Here is a 26,765-nt window from a genome sequence, read left to right as displayed (position 1 = left end):
AATTTCAGTAGTTTGCAGGTAAGTAAACACAGTAAACACTTTCATTTATTTTTCGAAATAAATTTATTTTTTATCTTCAAAAATGCAGTGTCCACTTTACACAGACTTTACACTGACACTTTATCACCACTTGACACTTTAAAATGGTAACTTATTGCTACTTGCACTACACTTTTATACTGTGAAGAACTTTTTATTGTCAGTTGTTTTCTAATTAGCATATGTGTTCTCTTTTTTTCTCTTTCATTACTTTTTATGCTATTATTTATATTTTTATTACACTTTATTGTATATTCTACATTTTTCTTAGGTATTTTGTATTGTCCTTGTAAGTTATGTTTGTTCTCTTTCTACCCTGTCATTCTTGAGAGGAGTAAACAGTAAGAATTCATTGTACTAGTACATATGACAATAAAGCTCTTGAATCTTGAAAACTGGGAAATGTATTAATAGGCTGAGATAAAAGTGAAATGATAAAGATTTATATTTAAAGTACCCACACATAAATTAATACATTTCTCTCCATGTATACTATATAATGCTAAAACTGCAGCAGATAATTGTACTCTATAATAGAAGTAATTTTCTATTAGTAGATATAAAGGAGGAATTCAGCATGTAATGGAATGATGCAGTTTAGGATGTCTTTCCATACAAATGATTGTCACTGTACGCACTGCATGTTGCTAAAACAGTAGCATTGTATAGTATTGTACAATAGAAATTACATTCTAACATCTTCTGGATGGATAAGAGGACTTCAAACTAATAGAGCAGTTCAGTATAATGTTTAGTGTTCAGCTTTATGGTTCCTCTGTGATCAGCTGTATAGGCACGCTGTTGGACAAGGGCTGATGGGATGCAGCAATGCCACAGTGCTTCATCAGACTGATACCACAGCTGGTGCCAGTAGAAAAAGGCATCATTGTGGAAATGATGAGAGCCAAGCAGTCTGCCACATCTTTATTTGGTGCGCATGCCAATGCTGGAGTATGTCCTAAAATGTCAATAAAAATAGTAAATTGTGACGTAGATACCAGCAATGTAGCATTTTTTCACAAAACATTGATACTCATTGGCTATCATTATTGGAAACCACACAGATGAAAAACAGTTACAGTCACAGTGCTGAAAAATGTACAGTTGAGGTCAAAAGTTTACACCCCCCGTTCAGATTCTGCAAAAGGTCAATTATTTTACCAAAATAAGAGGGATCATACAAAATGCATGTTATTGTTTATTTAGTACTGACCTGAAAGATATTTCACATAAAAGATGTTTACATGTAGGCCACAAGAGAAAATAATAGTTGAATTTTTAGAAATAACCCTGTTCAAAAGTTTACATCCCCTTGATTCTTAATACTGTGTTGTTACCTGAATGATCCACTGCTGTGTTTTTTTTTTTAGTGATAGTTGTTTGTGATTCTCTTGTTTGATTCTCTTTTAGTTGAACTGCCTGCTGTTCTTTAATAAAATCTTTCAGGTCCCACAAATTTTGGTTTTCCAGCATTTTTCATAATTTGAGGACAACTGAGGGACTTATATGCAACTATTACAGAAGGTTTGAAGGTTACAAATGTTCATTGATGTAGAAGGAAAAGCGATGCATTAAGAGCTGGGGTTGAAAACTTTTGAACAGAATGGAGCATTTTTTTATTTTGCTTTAATGTCATATTTTTTTTGTTTGGTACTTCCCTTTCATTGGCTACAGAAGATAGTTACATGTTTCCCAGAAGACAAAATAGGTTAAATTTACCCCGATAACAAATTCAAAAACTTTTCATCCCCTGGCTCTTAATGCATTGTTTTTCCTTCTGGAGCATCTGTGAGAATTTAAACCTTCTGTAATAGTTGCATATGAGTCGCTTAGCATATGAGTTGTCCTCAGTGTTAAAAGATGTCAAGATCTCAATATCATACAGTCATTGTTGGCAAGGGTTCAAATACTCAAAAATGCTGGAAAACCAAAGAATTTGTGGGACCTGAAGGATTTTTCTGAAGAACAGCGGGCAGTTTAACTGTTCAGGACAAACAAGGGACACATTAACAATTATCACTTAACAAAAAATAAATAAAAATCAGCTGTGGATCATTCAGTATTAATATTAATATTCACAATATTAAGAATCGAGGGGATGTAAACTTTTGAGTCATTTTTATAAATTCAACTATTATTTTCACTTGTGGACTTCAGGTCAGTACTAAATAAACAATAACATGCATTTTGTATGATCCCTCATATTTTGGTACAATAATTAACATTTTGCAGATTCTGAAATGGGGATGTAAACTTTTGACCTCAACTGTAATTAAGCTCAGTTAGTTTTTTCCTCAGCACTGATACTGTATCTAAAAAAGACACAGCAAATACACATTATTTTTCTATTTTAAAAATATATACAGTGAGGTCAATAAGTAAGGACAGAAAAAATGTTTACAGAGAAGATTAATGTAAACTTGTCACATTGCCTTCTTAGGATATAACGTCATATACAGTGAGTTCAATAAGTATTTGATCACCCTGTGATTTTGCAAGTTCTCTTAATTAGAAATAATGGAGGGGTCTGCAGTTTTCAACATAGGTGCATTTCCACTGCGAGAGACAGAATTTAAAAATAAAAATCCGGAAATCACACTGTATGATTTTTTAACAATTTATTTGTGAATTACTGTGTCAAATAAGTATTTGATCACTTGGACTTCCTGTTTTGCTGAGCTGCCGTGTGGTGTGTGTTTTTAGCTCTCTGTAAATGTAGCTTTCTGGAGCTTGTTTTTCTTTAGAAATCTTTATCTTATTATTACTCTCTGCTGTTTAAAGTAATTAAAAACAGCTTTACTCCCAACAGACTTGTGAAATTATCCGTCACACTAATCTGACCGCTCACTTTACCCGTTAATCCGCGACTGCAGTGGGTTAGCTATTTAGCTTAGCTATTAGCTAGTCACTGGCGACTTGCATTTACATTTACGTTCTCTACTCGCGTCTACTACCACTCTCCTTTTTCTCTCGCGAACCGTTTCGCTTTTATTCCACAACCACGATTTGCAACAAGTTAACATTCAGTTAGCCGATTAGCTTGCGAATCGCGATTCCTTTTACATCCTATTCACTCCGTTGTTCCTCCTTACATCCCTCTCTTCAAGAGTTCATCATAACAACAGTGGTAAGTTGGAACCATTCTACAAAAACGGTGAGTAATGGCTTCTTCTCTTGCTATTGTTGTCTGCACCACCTGCCACATGTATAGTTTATCTATCTCTGTCGGCAGTGAGCCTTATACATGTGATAAATGCAAGGAAATAGCTAGGCTGACAGAGAAGATTTCAGAACTAGAGACACACATCCAAACTTTAATGGAGGATAGTAAGAATGTGAAGGGACTTAGATACGGCTTTGGATGTGACTAGTTCAGGGAGACATGCAAATTGTTTGGTTCCGGTAGTTACAGCGCCCGTGCAGCAGGGCAACTGGGTGACTGTGAGATGGCATAGTCGCGGGTCAAAACACCGCTCTTCCGTTCCGATTAGAACATCAAACCCCACTCAGTGAAGCACCCACTGAGAAACCTGATGAAAGTGCTCTAGTAATTGCCGATTCTATTGTACGGAACGTGAAAATAGAGACTCCCAACCATAGTCCAGTGTTTACCGAGAGCCAGAGCGCCTGACATCTTGGCAAATTTAAAAGTGCTGGCTAATGCTAAACGTAAATTCAGTAAGATTGTTATTCACGTCAGCACTGATGATGTTCGACTTCGCCAGTCGGAGATCACTAAAAATAATGTTAAAGAGGTGTGTGAACTTGCAAGTACGATGTCAGACACTGTAATATGCTCTGGTCCCCTCCCTGCTTACCGTGGTGACGAGATACACAGTAGATTGTCATCATTAAACGGTTGGATGTCAAAGTGGTGCCCTCGAAATAACATAGGTTTCATAGACAATTGGACGAGTTTCTGGGGCAGACCCGACCTGTTGAAAAGAGATGGTCTTCATCCCTCCAGATGTGGAGCATCTCTCCTATCTAGAAATATGGCACATAGTCTTAGCGTTTGCACTTGACTAACTGGGGCCCAGGTCAGGAAGCAGACAGACTGGCTAAACCGACCGTCTGCTAGCCGCCTCACGTCACAGAAATCAGTTTCACTTAGATATCACCTAGAGACCCTTTCACCTAGATATCACACTATAGAGACTGTGTCTGTTCCCCGAGCTAGAAAATTCAATAAACGTCCAAAGCAATGTAAGAGTAACAATTTAATTGATGTTCAACAAATAAAAAATGTATATAATACTGAGAAACAAATGATAAAGCTTGGCTTATTAAATATCAGGTCACTTTCTACGAAAGCACTTTTTGTAAAATGATATGATCACTGATCATAAGCTAGATGTGCTCTGTTTGACAGAAACCTGGCTAAAACCAGATGATTACATTATTTTAAATGAGGCAACCCCCCAAAATTACTGTTATAAACATGTGCCACATGTAAAAGGTAAGGGGGGAGGTGTTTGCACAATTTATAGCAATATGTTCAGTGTTTCTCAGAGAACGGGCTTTAAGTATAACTCGTTTGAAGTAACGGTGCTCCATATAACATTATCCAAAGAATCAAGTATTAATGATAAATCTCCTGTGACGTTTTTACTGGCTACTGTATACAGGCCACCAGGGCGCCATACAGACTTTATTAAAGAATTTGCTGATTTTCTATCCGAATTAGTGTTGGCCGCAGATAAAGTCTTAATAGTGGGTGATTTTAACATCCATGTTGATAATGAAAAAGATGCATTGGGATCAGCATTTATAGATATTCTGAACTCAATTGGGGTTAGACAACACGTTTCAGGACCTACTCATTGCCGAAATCATACTTTAGATTTAATATTGTCACACGGAATTGATGTTAATGGCTTTGAAATTCTGCATCAAAGTGATGATATCTCAGATCATTATCTAGTCTCGTGTATACTCCAGATAACTAAAACTGTAAAACTAACTCCTCGCTAGAAGTACGGTAGAACCATTACTTCTACCACAAGAGACTGCTTTGCAAGTAACCTTCCTGATTTATCTGAATTCCTCAGCATATCCGATAGCTCAGGAAAACTTGATGATGCAACAGAAACTATTGACTCTCTTTTTTCTAGCACTTTAGATATAGTTGCTCCTCTGCGGTTAAGAAAAATTCAGGAAAACAGTCCAACGCCGTGGTATACTGAACACACTCGCGCACTGAAGAGAGCACGACGAAAAATGGAGCGCAGCTGGAAGAAAACAAAACTAGAGGTTTTCCGTACAGCCTGGCGTGAATGTAACATATCCTATAGAAAAGCATTAAAAACTGCTAGATCAGATTATTTTTCATCTTTCTTAAAAGAAAACAAACATAACCCTAGGTATTTATTCAATACAGTGGCTAAATTAACGAAGAATAAAGCACCAACAGGTGCTGAATTTTCCCAACAGCACAGCAGTAATGACTTCATGAACTATTTTACTACCAAGATAGATACTATTAGAGATAAAATTGTAACTATGCAGCCATCCGCTACAGTATCACATCAGATATGCTATAAATCTCCTGAGGAAAAATTCCATGCATTTTCAACTATAGGAGAGGAAGAGTTGTACAAACTTATTAAATCATCGAAACCGACAACATGTATGTTAGACCCTATTCCATCTAAGCTACTAAAAAAGGTGCTTCCAGAAGTCATAGATCCTCTTCTGAATATTATTAATTCGTCACTATCGTTAGGATATGTCCCCCAAAAATTTCAAACTGGCTGTTATTAAGCCTCTAATTAAAAAACCTCAACTTGATCCCAATGAATTAAACAATTACAGACCAATTTCAAATCTCCCTTTTCTATCAAAGATACTAGAAAAGGTAGTGTCCTCACAATTGTGTTCTTTCTTAGAGAAAAATGGTATCTGTGAGGATTTCCAGTCAGGTTTTAGACCGTATCATAGCGCTGAGACTGCTCTTATTAGAGTTACAAATGATCTTCTCCTGTCATCCGATCGTGGATGCATCTCTCTATTAGTACTACTGGATCGTAGTGCTGTGTTTGATACTATTGACCACAATATTCTTTTAAATAGACTTGAAAATTATGTTGGCATTAGTGGTACTGCACTGGCTTGGTTCGAATCGTACTTATCTGACCGCCATCAATTCGTAGCAGTGAATGACGAGGTATCATATCAATCACAAGTGCAGTATGGAGTACCTCAAGGCTCAGTACTAGGGCCATTACTTTTTACATTTTATATGTTACCCTTGGGAGATATCATCAGGAAACATGGTGTTATCTTTCACTGTTATGCTGATGATACGCAGCTCTATATTTCTTCACGGCCTGGCGAAACATACCAATTTGAAAAACTAACAGAATGCATAGTTGAAATAAAAAATTGGATGGCAAGAAATTTTTTGCTGCTAAATTCTGAAAAAACAGAGGTGTTAATTATTGGACCTAAAACCTCCGCATGTAATAACCTAAAACACAGTCTATTACTCAATGACTGCTCTGTCAATTCGTCGTCATCAGTCAGGAACCTAGGTGTGCTATTCGATAGCAATCTTTCCTTCGAAAGCCACATTTCTAGCATTTGCAAAACCGCATTTTTTCATCTAAAAAATATATCGAAATTATGACCTATGCTCACGATGTCAAATGCAGAAACGTTAATCCATGCGTTCATGACCTCAAGGATAGATTATAGTAATGCTTTATTGGGTGGTTGTTCTGCACGCTTAATAAACAAACTCCAGCTGGTCCAAAATGCAGCAGCTAGAGTTCTTACTAGAACCAGAAAGTATGACCATATTAGCCCGGTTCTGTCAACACTGCACTGGCTCCCTATTAAACATCGTATAGATTTAAAAATCTTGCTAATAATACAGTGCAGTCGTCCTGTCCCCTGTGCAGAAAAACACCCCCAGAGCTTGATGCTTCCAGCCCCATGCTTCACTGTAGGTATGGTATTATTGGGATGATACTCATCATTCTTCTTCCTCCAAACACGGCGAATGGAGTTAAGACCAAAAAGTTCTACTTTGGTCTCATCTGACCACAGGACTTTCTCCCATGACTCCTCTGGATCATCCAGATGGTCCCTGGCAAACTTTGTGCGATGCAAGATTTTAAACCATGATGTCTTAGTGTATTACTGATAGTAGCCTTGGAAACAATGGTCCCAGCTCTCTTCACGGCATTGACCAGCTCCTCCCGTGCAGTTCTGGGCTGATTCTTCACCATTCTTAGCATCACTGATACCCCACGAGGAGAGATCTTCGGTGGGGCCCCAGTCCGAGGGACATTTACAGTCATCATTAGCCTCTTCCATTTTCTGACAATCACTCCAACAGTTGTTCTTTTTTCACCAAGCTGCTTGGCAATTGCCCCGTAGCCCTTTCCAGCTTTGTGAAGGTCTACAATTTTGTCTCTTGTGTCTTTTGACAGCTCTTTGGTTTTGCCCATGTTGCTACTTAGACTTTGGCTGATTTTGGGGTGCACAGGTGTCTTTATGACAGCTAACGACCTCAAACAGGTGCTACTAATTTAGAATCATGAGCAGAGTGTAGCTGGACTATTTAAAAGCAAAATAACAGGTCTTTGAGGGTCAGAAATCTGGCTGATAAGCAAGTGATCAAATACTTATTTGACACAGTAATTCACAAATAAATTGTTAAAAAATCATACAATGTGATTTCCGGATTTTTATTTTTAGATTCTGTCTGTCACAGTGGAAATACACCTATGCTGAAAATTGTAGACCCCTCCATGATTTCTAAGTAAGAGAACTTGCAAAATCACAGGGTGATCAAATACTTATTGATCTCAATGTATATGACGTTATATCCTAAGAAGGCAATGTGACAAGTTTACATTAATCTTCTCTGTAAACATTTTTTCTGTCCACACTGAAAGCAAAAATGGTGCATGAAATAAACAACTGGATTTTAGACTACTGGGATCCCACTGTTGGAAGAGCTACCCATTTATTGAACTAGCAGCTGGTGAGCAACCACAGGCTGGAATGTATCTTTTAGTCAGTTCTATTCGTAAAGTTAAGTCTTTTGGCCCTATCTTGGAAATGTGATGGCCATGGAGTAACTTACCGTCTTCATCTATGGCCAGAACGGTTGCACCTCGAGTAAGCAGCACCTCAACCACAGTGGCAAGACCATTTCTTGCTGCAATATGCAGAGGCCTAGTGGTATGAAAATAGAAAACTTGTTATAACCAAGAAAATCAATGCACATGCATTTATACAGATTTGAATACTCACGTTTGGAGTGCAGTGTTTGTAGTATTGATGAGAGACGGGTCATCAATCTCCGCCAGAATGAGAAGAGCACACATTTCTTGACTCTGTTGAGTTAAAGGTGCCATAGAATGCATTAAAACAATAATTTAAATTGTTCTCTGACATCTACATAGAAGGTATATGGCATAGAAAAGAGCAAAAATTTTCCAGAAACGGTTTTACAGGTCCATTTACAACCCTAGGATTTGTCCCTAGAATGAAATGCTCTGTTATTGCCTTATTTGGAAGCTTCGTGAATATTAATGAGGAGCTCTGCTCTGATTAGCTGTTTCACAGAGCTGCTAGCTCTCACACAGCTGTAAGGAAACACATGGAGGAAATATATATTTAATTATGGCCGCTTTATTTATTTAACTGCTTTTAATATTCGGTTTGTTGAATCTGCCGTTTTGAATCCACCGACATTTTACTCTCTCTACTGTGATCTCATGTGCTCTGTGTAACGTTATACTGCAGCGAAGTAGTATAACGTAAGAAGGACTTACCACACAAGTTTTGATGCTTTAGTGATGCTCAGGATCTGTAAATCATTCGCCATCATCAGTGCACTCATCTCTCCTTACTCTGTTTATGCGGTAAGTGAAATCTTATGTACTGCAATGTAACAGGCTACCGCAAGCATTAAGCTAACCATGTCCCTTCAGTAGCTCGCCTTATTTTGCTGATGTACTGAAGTTACTGATGATTGGGCGATGCAAATGTTGGGGGCGTCACTTTTAACGATCGGGACTATTGCGTAATAGTCAGTGTTATGTTGGAATTGACCTCTTTTTCGGTGGTCTTTTGCAAACACCAGAATTATATAAGAAGGAGGAAACAATGGTATTTGAGACTCACGGTATGTCATGTCCATGTACTGAGCTGTTATTATTTAACTATGCCAAGGTAAATACAGTTTTCCATTCTATGGCACCTTTAAACAAGTGATGATCATTTATGACGGAAACTCACTGCACAAAATATGCTGTATAGTGCTGGGTGCATTACCTTTCTACAGGCGATATGAAGGGCTGAGTTCCTGTTGATGTCCAGCAGTGAGAGGTCCGTACTGGCCTGATGAAGCAAGATATCTGGAACCATATAAAGTCTGAGATGATCACTAAGACTACTAATTAAAGACCACACATAAACCACAAGTTTTAAAACCAATGTAATATGTAACCACTTCACCATATGATACAAAGCTCAAAGTGCAGCAATACAAACCGACAGCAGAAGTATGCCCATTTTCAGCAGCAATCATCAAAGCAGAGCGTCCTGTATAATCAACTGAGTTTACATCTGAACCACAGGTCAACGCCAACTGCAGTGCTGTGACATTTCCTGCATATGCAGATGCATGTAAGGGAGTTCTGCAGATACAACATACAGAAACATGTTAAACTGAATGGATATTACTAATATTAATCATTTTAATAATAATAATGGTAACACATTATTTTAAGGACCAACTCAATATTAACTAGCATGCATATTACTAGCATATTGGCTGTTTATTAGTACTTGTAAAGCACATATTATTCCCTTATTCTGCATGACCAAATTTAGGATCCCTTAGTCCTGCCCAATACCTAATCATAACAACTATCTTACTAACTATTAATAAGAAGCAAATTAGGAGTCTATTGAGGTAAAACTGGACCTTTTGTGAAAAACTGAGCCTCTTATTTCTCCAAAGTGGTTGGAGTTAATATTTTAAGCGTACAATAGACATACACACCTTCCTTTGGCATCTCTGAGGTTCATGGTTTTTTCCCCCATAGTTTTAACAAACAGCTGAGCAGCACCATCATGACCAGCAATTCTGTGAAGAAAGAAACAGGAAATCTATTCTTATAATGGAAATCTAGAAAAACATTTTGAAGATGGCCAGATGAGGTTTACTTACAGTGCACAATGCAGTGGTGTAAAGGTATTTCCTTCCTGAAAGCTTGATGGTCTATATTCAAGTAAAACTTCTAGACAGTCATTGTGCCCTTAAAAAAGTTAACAGTTAAAAAAAAGCATTAAAATACAGAATGTGGCCTTAATTTTAGGTAGCAAATGAGAGATTTGTCATTTATTAGTATAATTCTCAGCCGATGTTTCTGTATTGATTTACCATTTATAAAATATTATAAAATGTAATCTTACCATGGTAAGCAGCCCAGTGAGTAGGTGTGTAGGCACTGTAGTCTAACAGAGAGTCAAGGGGGTCTGAGAGTGATGCAGCATGAAGTAAAGGATGTAACAGCCCTGCGTGTCCACAAGAGGCAGCCAAGTGCAAAGGGCTTCTGCCATAACCGTCCCTGCACAGAGCGAAGGCTCCATGCACCAGTAAAGCCAAGACACACTCTTCACTACCAACTACTGCCTGAAATGCACAGAGGAGACTGAAATTAAGTTTACTTTTACAGTTTATTTTACTAGCACTACACAGTACTTTTCAAGTACTTTTTTATTTTTTGATGGCACAACAGTAACTGTTAAAGTATAAAGAAGAAATACAATTTAAGTGACTAACAAAATGTCTAGTTATTTGAGCAGCCATCTAAATTTAAGGTTTTGACATAATGTTGATTAAATTTGATGACTAAAAATAGTAATTTGGAATCTACTGTACTGAATCCCAAACAATTTACACAAGTTTTCCACCCCCAAAATATAACAACACTGTTGTCTGGTCACTAACCAAGTCCATTCCGGTTAAAATAAGAGTCAGCTGAATCCTCACACAATATATTTCCAGTCCAAGAGGAACTGATTCTCTGAGGATGATGCAACGATAAGTCATTTGCACCTTCATATTCAAGTAAAACATGACTGATCACCAGCCCTCTACATGACCTCTACAGCCCTATAGTTTGACACTATCAACCACAACATTCTTTTGAATAGACTAGAAAATTATGTTGGCATTAGAGGAAGTGCATTGGCATGGTTCAAATCGTACTTATCTAAACGTCATCAATTCATAGCAGTGAATAAGGAGGTATAATAACAATCACAAGTTAGGTATGGAGTACCTCAAGGCTTAGTACTAATACTGTTACTTTTCACGCTTTACATGTTACCCTTGGGAGATATTAGGAAACATGGTGTAAGCTTTGAAAAAACCTCTGCATGTAATAACCTAGAACACTGTTTAATACTTGATGGCTGCTCAAGGTTAGATTATTGTAATGCTTTATTGGGTGATTGCTCTGCGTGCATAAACTTCAGCTGGTTCAAAATGCAGCAGCTAGAGTTCATACTAGAACCAAGAAGTATGACCATATTATCCTGGTTCTGTCAACACTGCATTGGCTCCCTATTAAACATTATATTCATTTTAAAATCTTGCTAAATACCTATAAAACCCTGAGCAGTTTAGCACCTCAGTATTTGAGTGAGCTCTAACTGCATTATAGTCCTTCACATCCACTACGATCTCAAAACTCAGGCCATTTGATAATACCTAGAATATCAAAATCAACCGCAGGTAGCAGATCCTTTTCCTATTTAGCGCCCAAACTCTAGAACAATCTACCTAACACTGTTCGGGAGGCAGACAAATCTCTTTAACCTGGCTTACACAAAACACACTAACACATTTCTAACATTCAAATCCATTAAACCGAACCGGGAACATTTTCTATACTTTTCTAGACTGCATCCTGGATCTAGTCTTTATCCAGTCCAGTGAATCAGTACCTAGAAATGACCTCTACAGCCCTAAATGTCAGCTAGATGAGCCCCAGAGACACCTTGTTACCTAGATCAGGACTAGACCACAGGAACCAGATGAGTCCTCTGCACACTCACTATCTCACTATGCTGCAGCCTAGAATTAAACTGCTGGTTTCGTCTGGCCAAAGGAGAAAGCAACACTATTTCAACATACTTTTTCCCTGCTAATACTGTAAAGCTGCTTTGACACACCATCTGCGTTGTAAAAAGTGCTATATAAAAAATGGTGACTTGACTTGACTAATATACACACTAATATACACACACAACTTGTTTTCAGCATTCAAAGATAGCTATGGCCTCTGCAAGCATGACATTGTCTTAGAAATAAAGGGCCAACTGTCATGATCGGGGCTGTGAGGTTTCCCTCAGCCTCCTGAGGTCGCTTTTAAGAGGCAGAGTGTGAACTACTTTAAGAACTATCACAGATGATTCCAGTGTGGAGGGCTCAGACGAATCCACCGTGGGCCGCAGTTATGTGAAAAGCGACCTCAGGAGGCTGAGGGAAACCTCACAGCCCCGATCATGACACCAACAGCTGGTGGATAAAGATATTAAACATATCTGACTTGTTGGATTAAACTCTATTTTGCTTGAGAACACCATGACTATGTAGGTCCACCAGCTAGACTTGCACTTACACTAACACCCATGCCAGCACTAACCAGCATAAACTAGCTAGTTTATGCTTTATTTTTCAGCAGGGTGTACTGCATGTCTACTGCGTAGACCACTGCTTTTCTTTCAAGTCCTTCATTAAAAGATCTTCAAGTCTTGAAGTCAGAATGCCTCAACTTGCATGTCAAAAATACTGTGCTTTTGGCAAGCAGTGCCCCCATGGAATATGCTATGGAATATGTCGAGTCAGACCATGTATCATGTGAGACTGGATTATCTTGCTTCTCAGCCACTTTATGGCTGAGCAGAGATGTGGAAGGCTCTCTGTCAAAACACTTGAGTGCGCTCAAGTGGTCATGTAATTGACCAATGCACTTTTCTTTCTGTCGATTTGGAAGCATGTCAAAACTGTGCAAAATGCGTCTGTCCTTCTGGACAGTGTAAAGTGGGATTACCATGAATCTGAGCATTATATTTCTTATTTCTCATCTGTTCTACCAGCCAATGCAACAACAAAATATAACTTAAATTAAGTTTTTAAAATAATTTTATATAAAATATAACATAATAAAATATAATTTAATACAATTTTAAAGATGATTTCTTTATGGTCTTTTCTCTTTTGGCATTTAGTGACAACATTCATTCAGTACCTATTTTAATATAAAGTTGCTTCTAAATCCGGTTATGAGTGTACAGTGAGTTGGGGGCAGAAGCGGCAGCCCAAGCTTTAGTCAACCATTATGACAGCAGGCAAAGCAAATCTTTGCCATTTAAATATGAATGGATCATTCAGCTGTCATCACAGAATATAAAGTGGCTTGTAAATCCAGTCTATTTATAGAGGTCAGTAGCCCTATTTTTGTCTTCAGTCCAGTCAGTAGGTGCAAAGCACTCCTATAATAGGTTGTAGAGTCAGCATGGCTAGTTGAGCTAAGGTCATACCTACTTTGGCTTGTGTCAAATGTCACTAATTTTGAAAAAACATGCCTTTATGATCCTGTAGTTGAATTTAATCTAACCTATCGTACCTGCATATGAACAGTATGGCGCTGTAGGTTACACAGCCATAACAAACTACATGTTCTTGATAGGCTAAGTCAAAATCCTAGAACTGTATGTTTCCACCAACCAACTAAATGAAAAAAGCTTAAATAATTGAATGCAAACAATACAGAAAAACACAAAGTTCATTTTTCTTCATTCGTCATCATATATTAGTTGGGAATTCAAATTCAAAGTTGCTTTTAGGGAAAGAAATGTTTACAAACTTCTCTCAAGTGAAAAAAATTGGTAAATAAGCAAACAAAATAGCAAACAAAATTCCATTCTATATTACTTTCGTACCTGTGGTCTATGGTCAGGTGAGATCCAATCATGATTTAATCACAAAAAACACAGGCCAATGTTTTTCACAAAGTCCCCCCTTCAGATTCTTTGCACAACCCGACTCCTATAATTAGGCCACATGTGTTGACTCGTCCTCACTACAGAGCTTAGATCTGCTGACATCTTTCCCACATTTAAGCCCAAGTGACCCAAGCTAAGTTTGGAGATGATTCGAATTCACAATGTTGCCAAATGTGAAACATAGAAGGGCTGTTAAAATGAAATGGATATCTCATAGGATTAGTTAGTTGCAATGATTCTGAGGTTGTATAAAGACCAAAAAATATGATGCCATTTTGCAGAACCAGGTGTACTCAATGCTGTCAACACACCTTAAATTTCCAGCACAATAATGTGTAAATATTCATATAAACAAACTAAACCCATGCATAAATACATACAGAACATAAACTTACTGCACAATGTAATGCAGTGCGGCTTCTTCTGTCTCCAGTGTCTGGTTTACTTCCTCTCTCAAGCAGCATGTGGACACAGTCAACGTGACTGCCCAGTGTAGCCAACATCAATGGAGTCCTACAGATACCATTAAACTATGCTTACAATAGCATTCAAACAATTAAAAAATAAATAAAGAGAGAAAATAAGGAAAACAATATAATATATTAATACTTCTGAATTTTCACAACATTCTGATCAAGCATATTACTAAACTTCGAGCTTTGCCATTAAACAGAAAAATGAGTCTGAACAGGCAGTTTTGAAAATTATGTCCTATAAACAGCATCGCTATGGGTTGTGTGTGTCTTGCTTAAACAAGCTCAGTTTGGACAATGTAAAGTAGAGTGTTAATTTCCTGTTCTTTTATGAATTGGCTGAACTATGTAGCCACTGTCTGTTTCAAGTATAAAAATAAAAATAAAAAAAAAACATGAAATGGCTAAAATAGAAGAATTTGCATTAATTGTAGGTAGTGTTTAATTTACTCTTATTTACATACTGCATATTGATATACTGTTCATATACATTACCACTTTTGATAATTATGCAGCAATATAGCCTATCCCCTGAAAAAGAATCCCCACCATAATCCCTAATCACCATACCATAATCACTTTACAAAACACGTTTCCACTCCTCCAGTGTCAGCGCGCTTTTCGCCACTGATGTGAGGCTTTTTTTGTTTTTTCTCCATTTCTGTCACCTGTGGAGTTTTGATTCCTTGCCGCTGTCGCCTCTGGCTTGCTTAGTTGGGGACACTTAACTTCCAGCGATATCGTATAATATTTGAACTGAACTAAGCTGGATGAAGAGAGTAAATTAAGATAGTACTTAGTACTAGTACCATATTGTCACAAATATGGTTGGAAAGACAATGACGATGAAAAAGGTAAAGTTCCAAAATAAAATGTAATATCAATAGGTAGGTCCAAACATCTAAGGAGGAGTAGGCAAAGGAAGGTCACATGATGGTCGAAGGAGCCATATGGAAGTGGCTTGTGGAAGGACCCATGAAAGATTGGATGGTTGACAATATCATAGTGACCCAGGAGATGGCCATGAGGAAGGTGACACACAGCGGAACTGATGGAGGGAGGAGCCGAGTTGTGACCATGGAAACAGCATTCATGCCCATAGTGAAGGTGGAGTGATGACTGACCAGGACAGAAACGGTGAGACAAGGGTTTCAGAGGAGTCTGCAGGGGGCGCGGCACCAGGGCATAGCTCAGCGACAATAAAGACTGTGCTAGATTTGACTGGTGATGAAGACTGAGTAAGATCAGCGATGACAGACTCTGAGCTAAGTTCAATCAGTGATGACGAAGACTGTGCTGGATGTGACTGATGACGACAAAGACTCTGAGCAGGACAAGACCAGTGATGACGAAGACTCTGAGCTGAGTGGGATCAGCAACGATGAAGACTCTAGGCTGGACGGGACCAGCAACGATGAAAAAGAGACTCTTATGCATGAGGAAAGTTCATGGCTGGGCAGGGTGGATAAGCACTACCTCAGTCTCGCAGTCAAAACCCCATTCCTCTGAATCCAGCTTCACCAATATTCCCACAGGCACAGATGTAGGTGGCCAGCTCACACACCTGGTCAGCCCGGCATCTCAGGCTTTTCCCTCGAGATGGACTCGGCTACTGGTTATGGCTCCATTGTGGGCATCACCACAAGCATGAAATCAGTGGCGGGCATAAAGTGGGTCTCTTGGTCTGTGGTGGGCAGGTTAAACAAAAAAATAGTGGCAATTGAATGGCTGAGATAAAAATGTTGACCTTCTGTTTGTACCACTGTCCAAGCTGGATCTTGTGGACAATAAGCTGAACTTTCTCAGACTTTGTATGACAACACTGTGAATTTAGTGACTGCTGCACTTGATTTTCAAGTCATCAGAAGGTGACCAGACGGAGCAATCTCAGCCCTGGATAACAGTTTTGATCACAGCATCAGTTTTGATGCAGCCTTAATTATGGTACCCAAAGATAATTGTACACCACCTTGGCATAATGAAGAGGTTTGCTTCCTCTTTGAAACACGATGCTGCTTTCAGGGGAGGTGACAAAACAGCAGCCAGGGAAGCCAGGAGGCTAGGAGGGAGGCCAGGAATAATCTCACTGCTGAGGTAAACAGGGTCTACAGTAGATCACATACACCCAGAGGATCCAGAATTCTTGGAATCTAATGACCCTTAGTGCATGTGGAAAGGACTAAAGGAACTTAATGACTACAAGAACAACAACTACAGAACTGCTTCTTTTGGTTAATTTGTTTCTGCTTAATGTAAAGGACAACTTTTTTGCATGTCTGAGGACTCTAACAGCACCTCAGTTATGAAAATCAACCCACAAGCAGATGACATGGGACTTACAGCAGCTGAAATAAAAAGGACTTCGTAGAAAGTTAACCCATGCAAGACTGCTGGCTCAGATGGCATCCCCACCCGGGTGCTGAAGGAATGCTCAACCCAACTGACTGATATCCTTATGGACATCATTAACTACTCTCTGTAACAGTCTGTGGTCCCAGTATGCTTCAAAACTGCCACCATCACCATCACCAAAGAAATCATCAATAACCTGCCTTTTTGACTATTACCCTGTGGCACTCACACCCATCATCATGCAGTACTTCAAGTGATGTTATGACTCACACTGAGACCATCATCCCACCCACACTGGACCATTTAAGGTTTGCTAACAAACACAACTGCAAATGCCATATCATATGCCTTTCACCTTGCCCTCTCACACAGAGTCAGAATGCTGTTCATTGACTTCAGCTCAGCATTCAACACCATTATACCACAGACACCCACTAGCAAACTATTCACTCTTCAACTTTACTCTGCAACTGGATCCTAGACTTCTAGACTAACCGAAGTTATTCCTGTGTTCCAAAGCCCCTCTGGCCTGTGTTCTCAGCCCCTTAATATTCATGCTACCAAAGTTCCTTTAAGGCAAGTCATTCCACTCGGCGACCATCTTTGAAACGCCTCTCGGGCATGCAAGTGCAGCTCCTATCTCTTTGAATGGGAAAACATCAAATTCTCCAAAACTGTTCACCAAGCATACGATTAAATTTCATATTTGAAATCACCAATGAAATCTAACAAGAACTGCCCCATAAATATGGTTCTTTGTTCTCCAATAGCGTCAAAAAACGCTTATTTTTCAGGCTAGATCAGCCAGTGTGCATGCGCAGTACTGAGTGCACGTCTTAGAGCGCCAATTGTTTCTATAGGAACCGGGACTTCTAACGGCAGCTGCAGTGACACGCTGACTTCGCGGCCATAATGAGTGTTGTATTTTTCTCCATTTAAAACTATACGACTGACACGTCTTGGGTATTCTATAGTCTTTGATGCTACTCACTTACGACTGTGTTGCCCAGTATCATAACAACTACATTATCAAGTTTGCTGATGACAGAACACCCTGTTTTTATGCGCATTTTTAAGTATCACATCAGAAACGACAGATGGAAAAAAATCACTTAATTCGCAAAAATGATTTTACGCTCGCTTTAGGTGGTTTTTGAACTGCGCAAAAAAGGGTTAATACGAATAATAGGAGATGGAAATGCATTTTGCTAAATAAATTCCTCCACCCACACCAAAAAAGTCATGTGACTTTGTGCGATGGGACGGGATAACTTGACCAACCAGAGGACCGATCTCGTTGCACAGCATCTGAAATGTTTTGGTCATTCTGAAATGCCTGAGCAAAGTCTGCCGTTAAAGTATTTCTGTATAACTGCCTCCCAGAACCGTCTTACAAGACTTGGTTCCCAAACAGCAGGCATCCACCCCCGAAAGCAATGACAGCATTGATTGTGTTTCATATGCTTGCTCTCAGGTACAAATAATATATTATATTTAAAAATTATTATATACAGTGGCTTCTCCTACTTATCTTAGTGATATTTAGTGCCAGTTTATCAGAAAGATTTGTTCTCTTTGACTCTTTGGATGCTTATTCGCAAATGTTTTATGCGATATTGCAATTTTGTGCACAAGTTAAATTCGCAACTTTGAATGGAAACCCAGCTAGTGATAGGCCTTATCACACAGTAAAGAGAGAAGGTAAAAACCTTGAGCTGTGATGCAAAGACAACCTTAATGTAAGCAAGACAAATCTATTTTTACTCTTATCAGCAGTCTAGGATTTTAAGCTTACTCTTACTATTTCCATCATTTTATTTTATTTATTTATGTATTTATTTTATTTTATTATTATTTATTTAGCATTTAGCATCATATTATTTAGCATCATAATGTGTCATCTTGCACACATTATACAAACAATTAAGCATATAAATTAATAAAACACAGGAGACTCAACTCATTTGTACCACATTTATCTGAGTCAGACTTAAAGCAGTACTGGGTTGATGCTCACTCGTAGGTAAACTTTCCTCTTCACTTCTATGAAGTTATGTTCTGCTTAATTTTAAATGGTGCAAATATATTGTAAGTCCATGCTATATAACTGGAATGAATGATTAAATGTTACTTACTGTCCATGTATGTCCATGAGGTCAATTATGTCATTTTGTTCTGCTTTTTTCAACATCATGAGCAGGCAGTCAGTTTGACCACTGGCAGCTGTGAGGATAAATCAATGGATTAAATAAAGTTAAAATGTGACTTGCAGTCTCTTGTACAAATTTATATTCTGGCCCTGCCACAGCTCTGCAATTATTTAAGTCTACATGAACTTTAACAATCAAAACATTTGACTTGACTCATACAGTACATCCTTCCCAGTACGTAAGAGCCTTGATAAGACTGTGGCACAAAATATAGCACAATTTTATATTTTTATAATATTATTTGCTTAATTAGTTCACAAACTGTTTGTTCCTTTACATGTTATCCTTACACACCTGAAGCATGTAGGGGTGTCCACCTGTGGATGTGCTCCCTAACGGCATACGAGGCCCCTTGAAGCAGCAGCAGCTCCACACAGGGGCTGTGACCTCTTAGAGCAGCCATATACAGAGCTGTATGACCCATGGAGTCTTGTATGTCTACATTAACCAGTGTTTCGGACAGCACCTGAAGAGCTTCATTGTGACCATAATAAGCCTGATAGAAACAATTTACCAGGGTTAGGCAAAATTCTTACCATGTCTTACTATAAATTTATGACTACTTTGAATTGAACTGGCTATTTTACACATGATGTTGAAATGGATTTTAAAATGAAATGAAAGAGAGAAGAATTACTGAATTACTACAACAGACAATGGTTTAATTTTTTAACTTTCATACAATGCTTAAAGGTCCCATATTGTCAAAATCGAAATTTCCTGGCTTTTTTCATGATAACTGAGGTCTAGGGGCTATGTAACTAACATATGAGTTTCAAAACAGTCAATCCACAGTAAACTGCACACAGCCTGCTTAAAGTAGCTGTTTCTTTTCACAAGCCGCTGTGACTTCCGTAACGATGTGACGTCCGATCTACTCAGTCACCGCCTTCAGTCACCACCCCGAAAGCCAACCACCGTCCCACCCTCCTTTTGCCAAACCCAGACAATATCGTGTCCATAACATTGCTAAGCAACAACAACACGAAAACAAGTCAAGAATACCCTGTTCAGAACAACGTGAATATAAGAGACCAGAGGCACATCAACTTCAGCCTCTTTCACACAGCGATTCCGGTAAATACACGGATAATATTTCCCATGATTTGTTCCAGAGTTGTTTAATTTGGTTAATTCACAGTTGTTTTCCGGAATCTGTGCGTGCTTTACACACAACCCATAAAGACATGTGACGTTTGGATGTGAGATGTAATGCGACGTGTACATTTCACTAAACTCAAACTAACCTGAACAATCTGTGATAGTGAGGAGCTCCCTGATCGCTGCTTCATTCCACTTTGCATCATCACTACAACACTGCCTTTATGGTTCTGGCTTTTGTTCACACAGCGCTCGTTCCCGTAATTTTCCAGAATCAGCGCGCATTGTGAAAGGGGCTTTACTAAAGCAAAAGTTATGTAGCTTACTGCATTCGGTGTTTGAAAAAGAAAAAACATTAATGATCATTCTGAAATATCCTGTTGAGTATCAGCAGGCTAGGCTCTCTCTATGGCTCTGGGCTCGGCTAAAGCATACATGACCGTAGTCACCTGTGGTTGGCCTGGCTGTGCGTCACTCAGAAAACAACAGGCCAATCAGAAGAGAGGCTCATGAATATTAATTAGATGGGCCAAAATCGACCTGTTTTTGACAGAGCTCCTAAAAAAGGAGCTGTAAAAATATATTGAGATGGATTTTGGCACTTATACCGCAAATATATATTCTTAAGTACATCAACAACTAAAATAAACCTCCAGAAATGTGTACAATATGGGACCTTTAAGTTTGTCTTTATGAAAAATAAAAAACTTGTAGCAGTTATATAAATCTCAGTTCATTTTAATTCTACTTAAATTCACATTCAAACTGCATCAGAGATAAAGAGAAAAGACTAGAGATTGAATACTCACCGCTAAGTGAAAAGGGCTCACAGGAACACAACTCTCCACATCTTCCACACATTTGAAAGACATTTCTATAAGCTAATAAGAAATAAACATTGCCAGTTTATTCAAAGTAAAGAAATAGCAATTAAAAGGCATGGGCACATTTTATTTTATTTTTTTGTAGGAGTTTGCATTTGGAGAGTATTTACAGGTATTTGCAAATTTTTCGCTCTGCTCTGACCGTACTGCTAAAGCCGCTTCAGCGCCCCTAAAGCGAATAATCTGAACAATTAGGGCAGTGCTGCTTGCTCAATAAAGTTTATCATTCTCACATGTTTTAAGCCTTGTCAGTTTAGCTGTCTTGACAAGTATCCACCTAAATGTAATGTGACCGTAAACAAAAATATTGAATAGTGTGTTAATATAACAGATCCGTGCATTTTTTATGTTAATAACGTTAATCAAACAACAATAGTAAAATAGAGTATCACTCACTGCTCTTAACTTCTGTAAGTAACCTCTGTAGCTTTAATATGTATATGTGGTAAAATTTGTGAAATTCATGTGAAAGTGTCCCGTGTCACATGTCCCATAATTTACTTAATACATGGTATGCCATGAGTATTACCAAATCCGTTGATTTTCTTAACCTTTGTGACTTACCAATTTTAGGTTGTGTCTGTCACCACAGGCAGCTGCATAGTGGACTGGACTGAAGCCTTTACTGTCACGCAGTGTTGGATCAGCACCACTTTGCAAAAGAAATTCCAAACACCTGTAACAACACACAACACATAAGGGGTCATGTACTATTTAGCTTATTGACAGTTAGTCATTTAGTTTCAGATCCCAAGAGAAGCTTTACCACTGAGCTTCCTCATCACTATCACTGCTGGATTGTTTGTCAGGACAGTTCTGCTCAACTCTGTTGGGGAAAAATAAGCACAAAGGTCATAAAGTCATACATAAATTCATATTTGAAATTAGTCAAATAAATAAATATGAATTTGTACTGGTATATACAGTGTACAGCATAAATAAGTATACCCCCTCTGAATAAATATTATAAATAAATGATCACTAATATAATTCATGGAAAGATGGCAAAATTGAAATGTATTAAACATAGACTTAATAAAAACAAAAAAGATGTGCTTGAGACCATTAAGATTGGGTAAAATACATGTCCACTAAAGGATTTTCATCTCAGGAGAATGAATATCTTCATTGTCATGTTGAAAAAATGCCTAACAAAGCAGAGAATGAGGAGAGAGCATCTTCAGTTTCAGGTTTTTGTATTACATCACACAGTGGTGTGTGAATTCATGACAGCATCGATAAAGCACAGCTCCCTCACACCTTCACCTATCCCTATATAAGAGCTTTACTACCACTGAATGTCACTGTGGGAACCAGGCACTTCTCACTGTACTCCTCCTCTAGCAACACCATAACATTGTCAATGCTGTTCGATCCGAAATAACTGACTTGGTTTTTTGAGACCAGAGTATGGATTCCCAGAAGTCTATATTTGGTAAATATGGGCCTTGGAAGAGGTTAAATTCTTTTAAATTGTTTAAATTGTTTGTAAATTGTTTTTTTAAAGAGTTTATTGTGCTTTGGCGACAGTAGGTAATTCTAGTGGTGACAACAACCATTCATGTCACTTTTGCAGGCTGTGTCATACTCTGTGAGATAAAGTGTCACTCTTTTCATAGCTTTTGCTGGCTCTGAGACACTTGTGTGGTATTTCTACATTTATATTTAAATTTAGACATTAAGCAGATGCTTTTATCCAAAGCAACTTACAAAAGAGGACAATGGAAGCATTCAAAAACAACAAAAGAGCAATAAAATGCAAGTGCTGTAACAAGTCTCATTTAGCCTAACGCAGTACACGTATCAAGGTTTTTTTAATTACATAATTAAAAAAAAAAATAGATCGAATAAAAAAAAAGAAAAAGCAAGCTAGTGTTAGAGGCCTAAAAATACACAGAATACAACAAGAACAGAGAAGCTAGTGTTAGTTTTTTTTTTTTTTTTTTTTTGTGCTAGAGGGTCAAATAAAGATGGAAGAGATGTGTTTTTAGCAGATTCTTGAAGATGGCTAAGAACTCAACTGTTCCACTAGAACGGTACATTTAATGTGAAAGTCTGTGAAAGTGATTTTGTGGCTCTTTGGGATGGCAAAAATAATGCTGAACTTGCAGAACGCAAGCTTCTAGAGAGCACATAAGTCTGAAGTAATGAATTTAAGTAAAGGGGTGCAGAGCCAGTGGTGGTTTTGTAGGCAAACATTAATGCCTTGAATTTAATGCAAGCAGCTAATGGTAGCCAGTGCAAACTGATGAAGAGAGGTGTGATGTGCGTTCTTTTCAGCTAATTAAAAATTAATCTTGCAGCCACATTCTAGATTAATTGTAAAAGGTTTGATAGAACTGGCTGAAAGACCTGCCAAAAGAGCATTGCAATAGTCCAGCCTGGACAGAACAAGAGCTTGAACAATGAATTGTGAAGCATATTCCGAAAGAAACGGCCTGATCTTCCTGATGTTAAATAAAGCAAATCTGCAGGACCAGGCAGTTTTAGCAATATGGTCTGAGAAAGTCAGCTGATCATCAGTTACAACTCCAAGGTTTCTGGCTGTTATGGTTGATGTGCCTAACTGGATGGTAAAATTGTTATGAAGTGATAGGTTTGATGGAACCACAAGCAGTTCTGTCTTAGCAAGTTTGAGTTAAAGATAACGGTCCTTCATCCAGCAAGAATTATCTGTTAGACAAGCTGACATCCGAGCAGCTATCGTCAAATCATCAGGATGGAATGAGAGGTAAAGTGTCATCACCATAGCAGTGATGTGAAAAGCCATGTTTCTGAATGACAGAACCTAGTGATGCCTTGTAGACAGAGAAAAGAAGTGGTCCAAGAACTGAGCCCTGAGGTACTCCAGTAGCTAGATGTTGTGACTTAGATATCTCACCTCTTCAAGAAACCTTGAAGGATCTATCTGAGAGGTAAGACTCAAACCACTAGAGTGCAGTTCCTGAGAAGCCCTTTGCCAGTAGGGTTGACAGGAGGATTTGGTGGTGTACCATGTCAAAAGCAGCGGACAGATCCAGCAAGATAAGTATTGTAGATTTGGAATCTGCTCTTGCAAGGCTTCAACAACTGAGAGCAAGGCAGTCTCAGTTGAATGTCCATTTCTGAAACCAGACTGGTTGCTGTCCAGGAGGTTGTTTTGTGTGAGAAAGGGTGAGACTTGATGGAACACAGCTCGTTCAAGTGTTTTTGCAATGAAAGGAAGAAGGAAAACCAGTCTGTAGTTCTCTAATAGAGGTGGGTTAAGGGTGGGTTTCTTTAGTAGAGGGGATATCCAAGCTTGTTTAAATGTAGAGGGAAAAACACCTGTATGAAGGGATGGGTTAATGAATTGAGTAAGTGTAGGCGCAAGTGCTGGTGCAAGTGCAAGTGCTGGCGCAAGTGAATGATTTTGAATTTTCACACTTAAAACAATGATTTGGTATTCCTCTTGTACCATTGTCGTCATCTTTCTTAATCCCAATTCTGATATTGTGACAAAAAATGTCATTAAACTTTCTTTCTTTCTTTGTCACCTGCAAATCAAGTTGATTGATGATTATGTAGAACAACAGTATTGTTAGATTTTTTCAGTTTTGCATACTGACTTACAACTGTCATGAAATAAGTTGAGGACCCAAAGGCAGAGGGTTTAAAAGTGTTTATCGAAAGAAAAGAGCAAAGGAAAAATAATAATGGCAGTGAAAATAATAAACTAAGAACCCTGTGAGGGACTACCTGTCAGAGACACAAGTCGTCCGTTAGTACAAGAAAGCTTAAGAAGCGGAATTAACTATCCACTGCCATAAGAATTACCACATTGCTGCTGGATGGGGAAAGCCCAATAACAAAATTTAGGGAATTATGGGACTAAAGAAAAGGAGCGGATGGGGAAGGGGAAGGGGAAGAGCAAACCAACACAGAACAAGCAGGCCATCATAAACTAACAAATGTTCAACCAAAGTGGCAACCAAAGTAACTGACGGAAAACAAATGACAGACTCTCAGGGCACCTCCCTTATTGTGCCTCGACTGTCTGAGGCTTATGTGACAGGCTAGAGAAAGAACTTCACCTAGAATGAAGAATGAATGGCATGCCGATTTCTTAGTGGAACAGCTGCAGCTGGCAGTGCTACTTCCTGACCAAAGCAGAGCGGAACTGCCCATCAGCTTGGTGAACTGAGCAACAAGCATTTCCACAGCATGTTTAGAAGAGGAGAACTCCTCTTCATGACACCCAAGCATGATACCCAAGATCTCTGGGTCAATAAGACTAAGAGAGCTACCAAAGAGAGAAAGGCCAGAGCGAGTGCAGTATCTGGGGCACATGCACATGTCTATAACTAGGCAAGACAAACTAAGGCCTGAGTAAAAAACTAAAGAACAGCTGGCACACAGCAGGTGGATAGAAAATGAGAACAGAGCTAAACAGGACTGGGCAAGACAAAACTAGACTGGGCTCGACTAGAGAACAAGAGATGGAAATAAACAGTAGAGAGGATCAACATGAAGAAAAGACAAAGTGACCCTGGACCAAAAAAACATTCAAAAGGGTCAATTATTTATACATCTAAATAAATTAATTAAGCTGAATAAATAAGCTTTTCTATTGAAGTATGGTTTGTTAGGACAGGGCTGCTCAACCCTGCTCCTGCAGATCTACCTACCTGCAGACTTTTGTTCCAGCCCTGCTCCAACACAGCTGTCTGTAATTATCAAGTGCTACTTAAGAGGTTAATTAGCTGGTTCAGGTGTATTTGTTTAGGGTTGGAGCTGAACTCTGTAGGATAGTAGATCTCCAGGAACAGGGTTGAGCAGCCCTGTGTTAGGATATTACAATATTTAGCTGAGATACAACTATTTGAAAATCTGAAGTCTGAGGGTGCAAAAAAATCGAAATACTGGGATGCATATTACTAATCTAAAAGTTAAGTTTTGATATATTTACGATAAGAAATTAAAAAATATATCTTCATGGAACATGATCTTTACTTAATATCCTAAAGATTTTTGCCATAAAATAAAAATCTATATTTTTGACCCATACAATGTATTGTTGGCTATTGCTAAAAATATAACCGTGCTACTTTCGACTAGTTTTGTGGTCCAGGGTCACAAATGTACTTATTTTTAATACATTTTCTCACACGAGTTCTCACTAATCTGCTTTTTGCTCTGTCATTATAAAAATTAAGCAGTTCATCATTAGACAGCAACATAACAAAATGAAAAATGGAGGGCTTTGAATACTCTCCAAAGCAGTGTTATAAGTGTTATACCTGTGTGGGGTTTGAACAGCAGCTGCGTAGTGCAGAGGACTGCACCCATTTACATCCAGTTCATTAACATCAGCTCCAGCTTTCACCAGAGCCACTGTACACAGATATGAGCCATTTACTGATGTATAGTGCAAAGGAGACCTGTAAATAAAAAAAATTCACTAGTGGTCTCATACTTATGGACTTATGAATATGTGCACAAGATTCACATTGTAAACATATAACAGAATATTTTTGACTAATAAAGATTTACCTTCCAAAATAGTCCTTTTTACTCAGATCAGCACCACTGTTCAACAGCAATTTAAGACATTCAACATTTCTGTCAAACAAATTGAAAAACAAAGGATCAATAACTAAATAGAATATAGAATCTTACAAACCATTAGGCACATAAGTGGTAGACAT

The 26,765-nt window shown here is 38.4% G+C and overlaps 1 protein-coding gene across 1 annotated transcript; it reads right to left on the bottom strand.

Annotated features, from left to right (window-relative positions):
- Positions 1-90: 90 nt before the first annotated feature.
- Positions 91-26,765, bottom strand: LOC141293502 (serine/threonine-protein phosphatase 6 regulatory ankyrin repeat subunit C-like). The gene is made up of 17 exons (XM_073825534.1): positions 26,737-26,765; positions 26,611-26,679; positions 26,358-26,498; positions 21,866-21,925; positions 21,664-21,775; positions 21,025-21,096; positions 19,409-19,610; positions 19,040-19,127; positions 14,475-14,592; positions 10,477-10,696; positions 10,232-10,319; positions 10,064-10,147; positions 9,550-9,695; positions 9,331-9,413; positions 8,305-8,387; positions 8,135-8,226; positions 91-997 (listed from the first exon to the last, which is right to left on the bottom strand). Exons 1-17 carry the CDS (start codon positions 26,763-26,765, stop codon positions 804-806), a joined length of 1,881 nt encoding a protein of 626 aa, XP_073681635.1. The 3' UTR covers positions 91-803.

The sequence above is a fragment of the Garra rufa genome, chromosome 20, assembly GCF_049309525.1.
Source record: "Garra rufa chromosome 20, GarRuf1.0, whole genome shotgun sequence".
In the NCBI taxonomy this organism is placed as follows: domain Eukaryota; kingdom Metazoa; phylum Chordata; class Actinopteri; order Cypriniformes; family Cyprinidae; genus Garra; species Garra rufa.
Note: the sequence above shows the minus strand (reverse complement) of the source record. Positions and strands in the feature narration are given on the sequence as shown.

Excerpts from the sequence above, each read along its gene's own strand:
- LOC141293502 (XM_073825534.1), bottom strand. The coding sequence starts at position 26,765 with ATGTCTACCACTTATGTGCCTAATGGTTT. Across the intron at positions 26,680-26,736 it reads ACTTATGTGCCTAATGGTTT|AAATGTTGAATGTCTTAAAT; the intron begins GTAAGATTCTAT and ends TTTGTTTGACAG. Across the intron at positions 8,227-8,304 it reads ACAAACACTGCACTCCAAAC|GCCTCTGCATATTGCAGCAA; the intron begins GTGAGTATTCAA and ends TCATACCACTAG.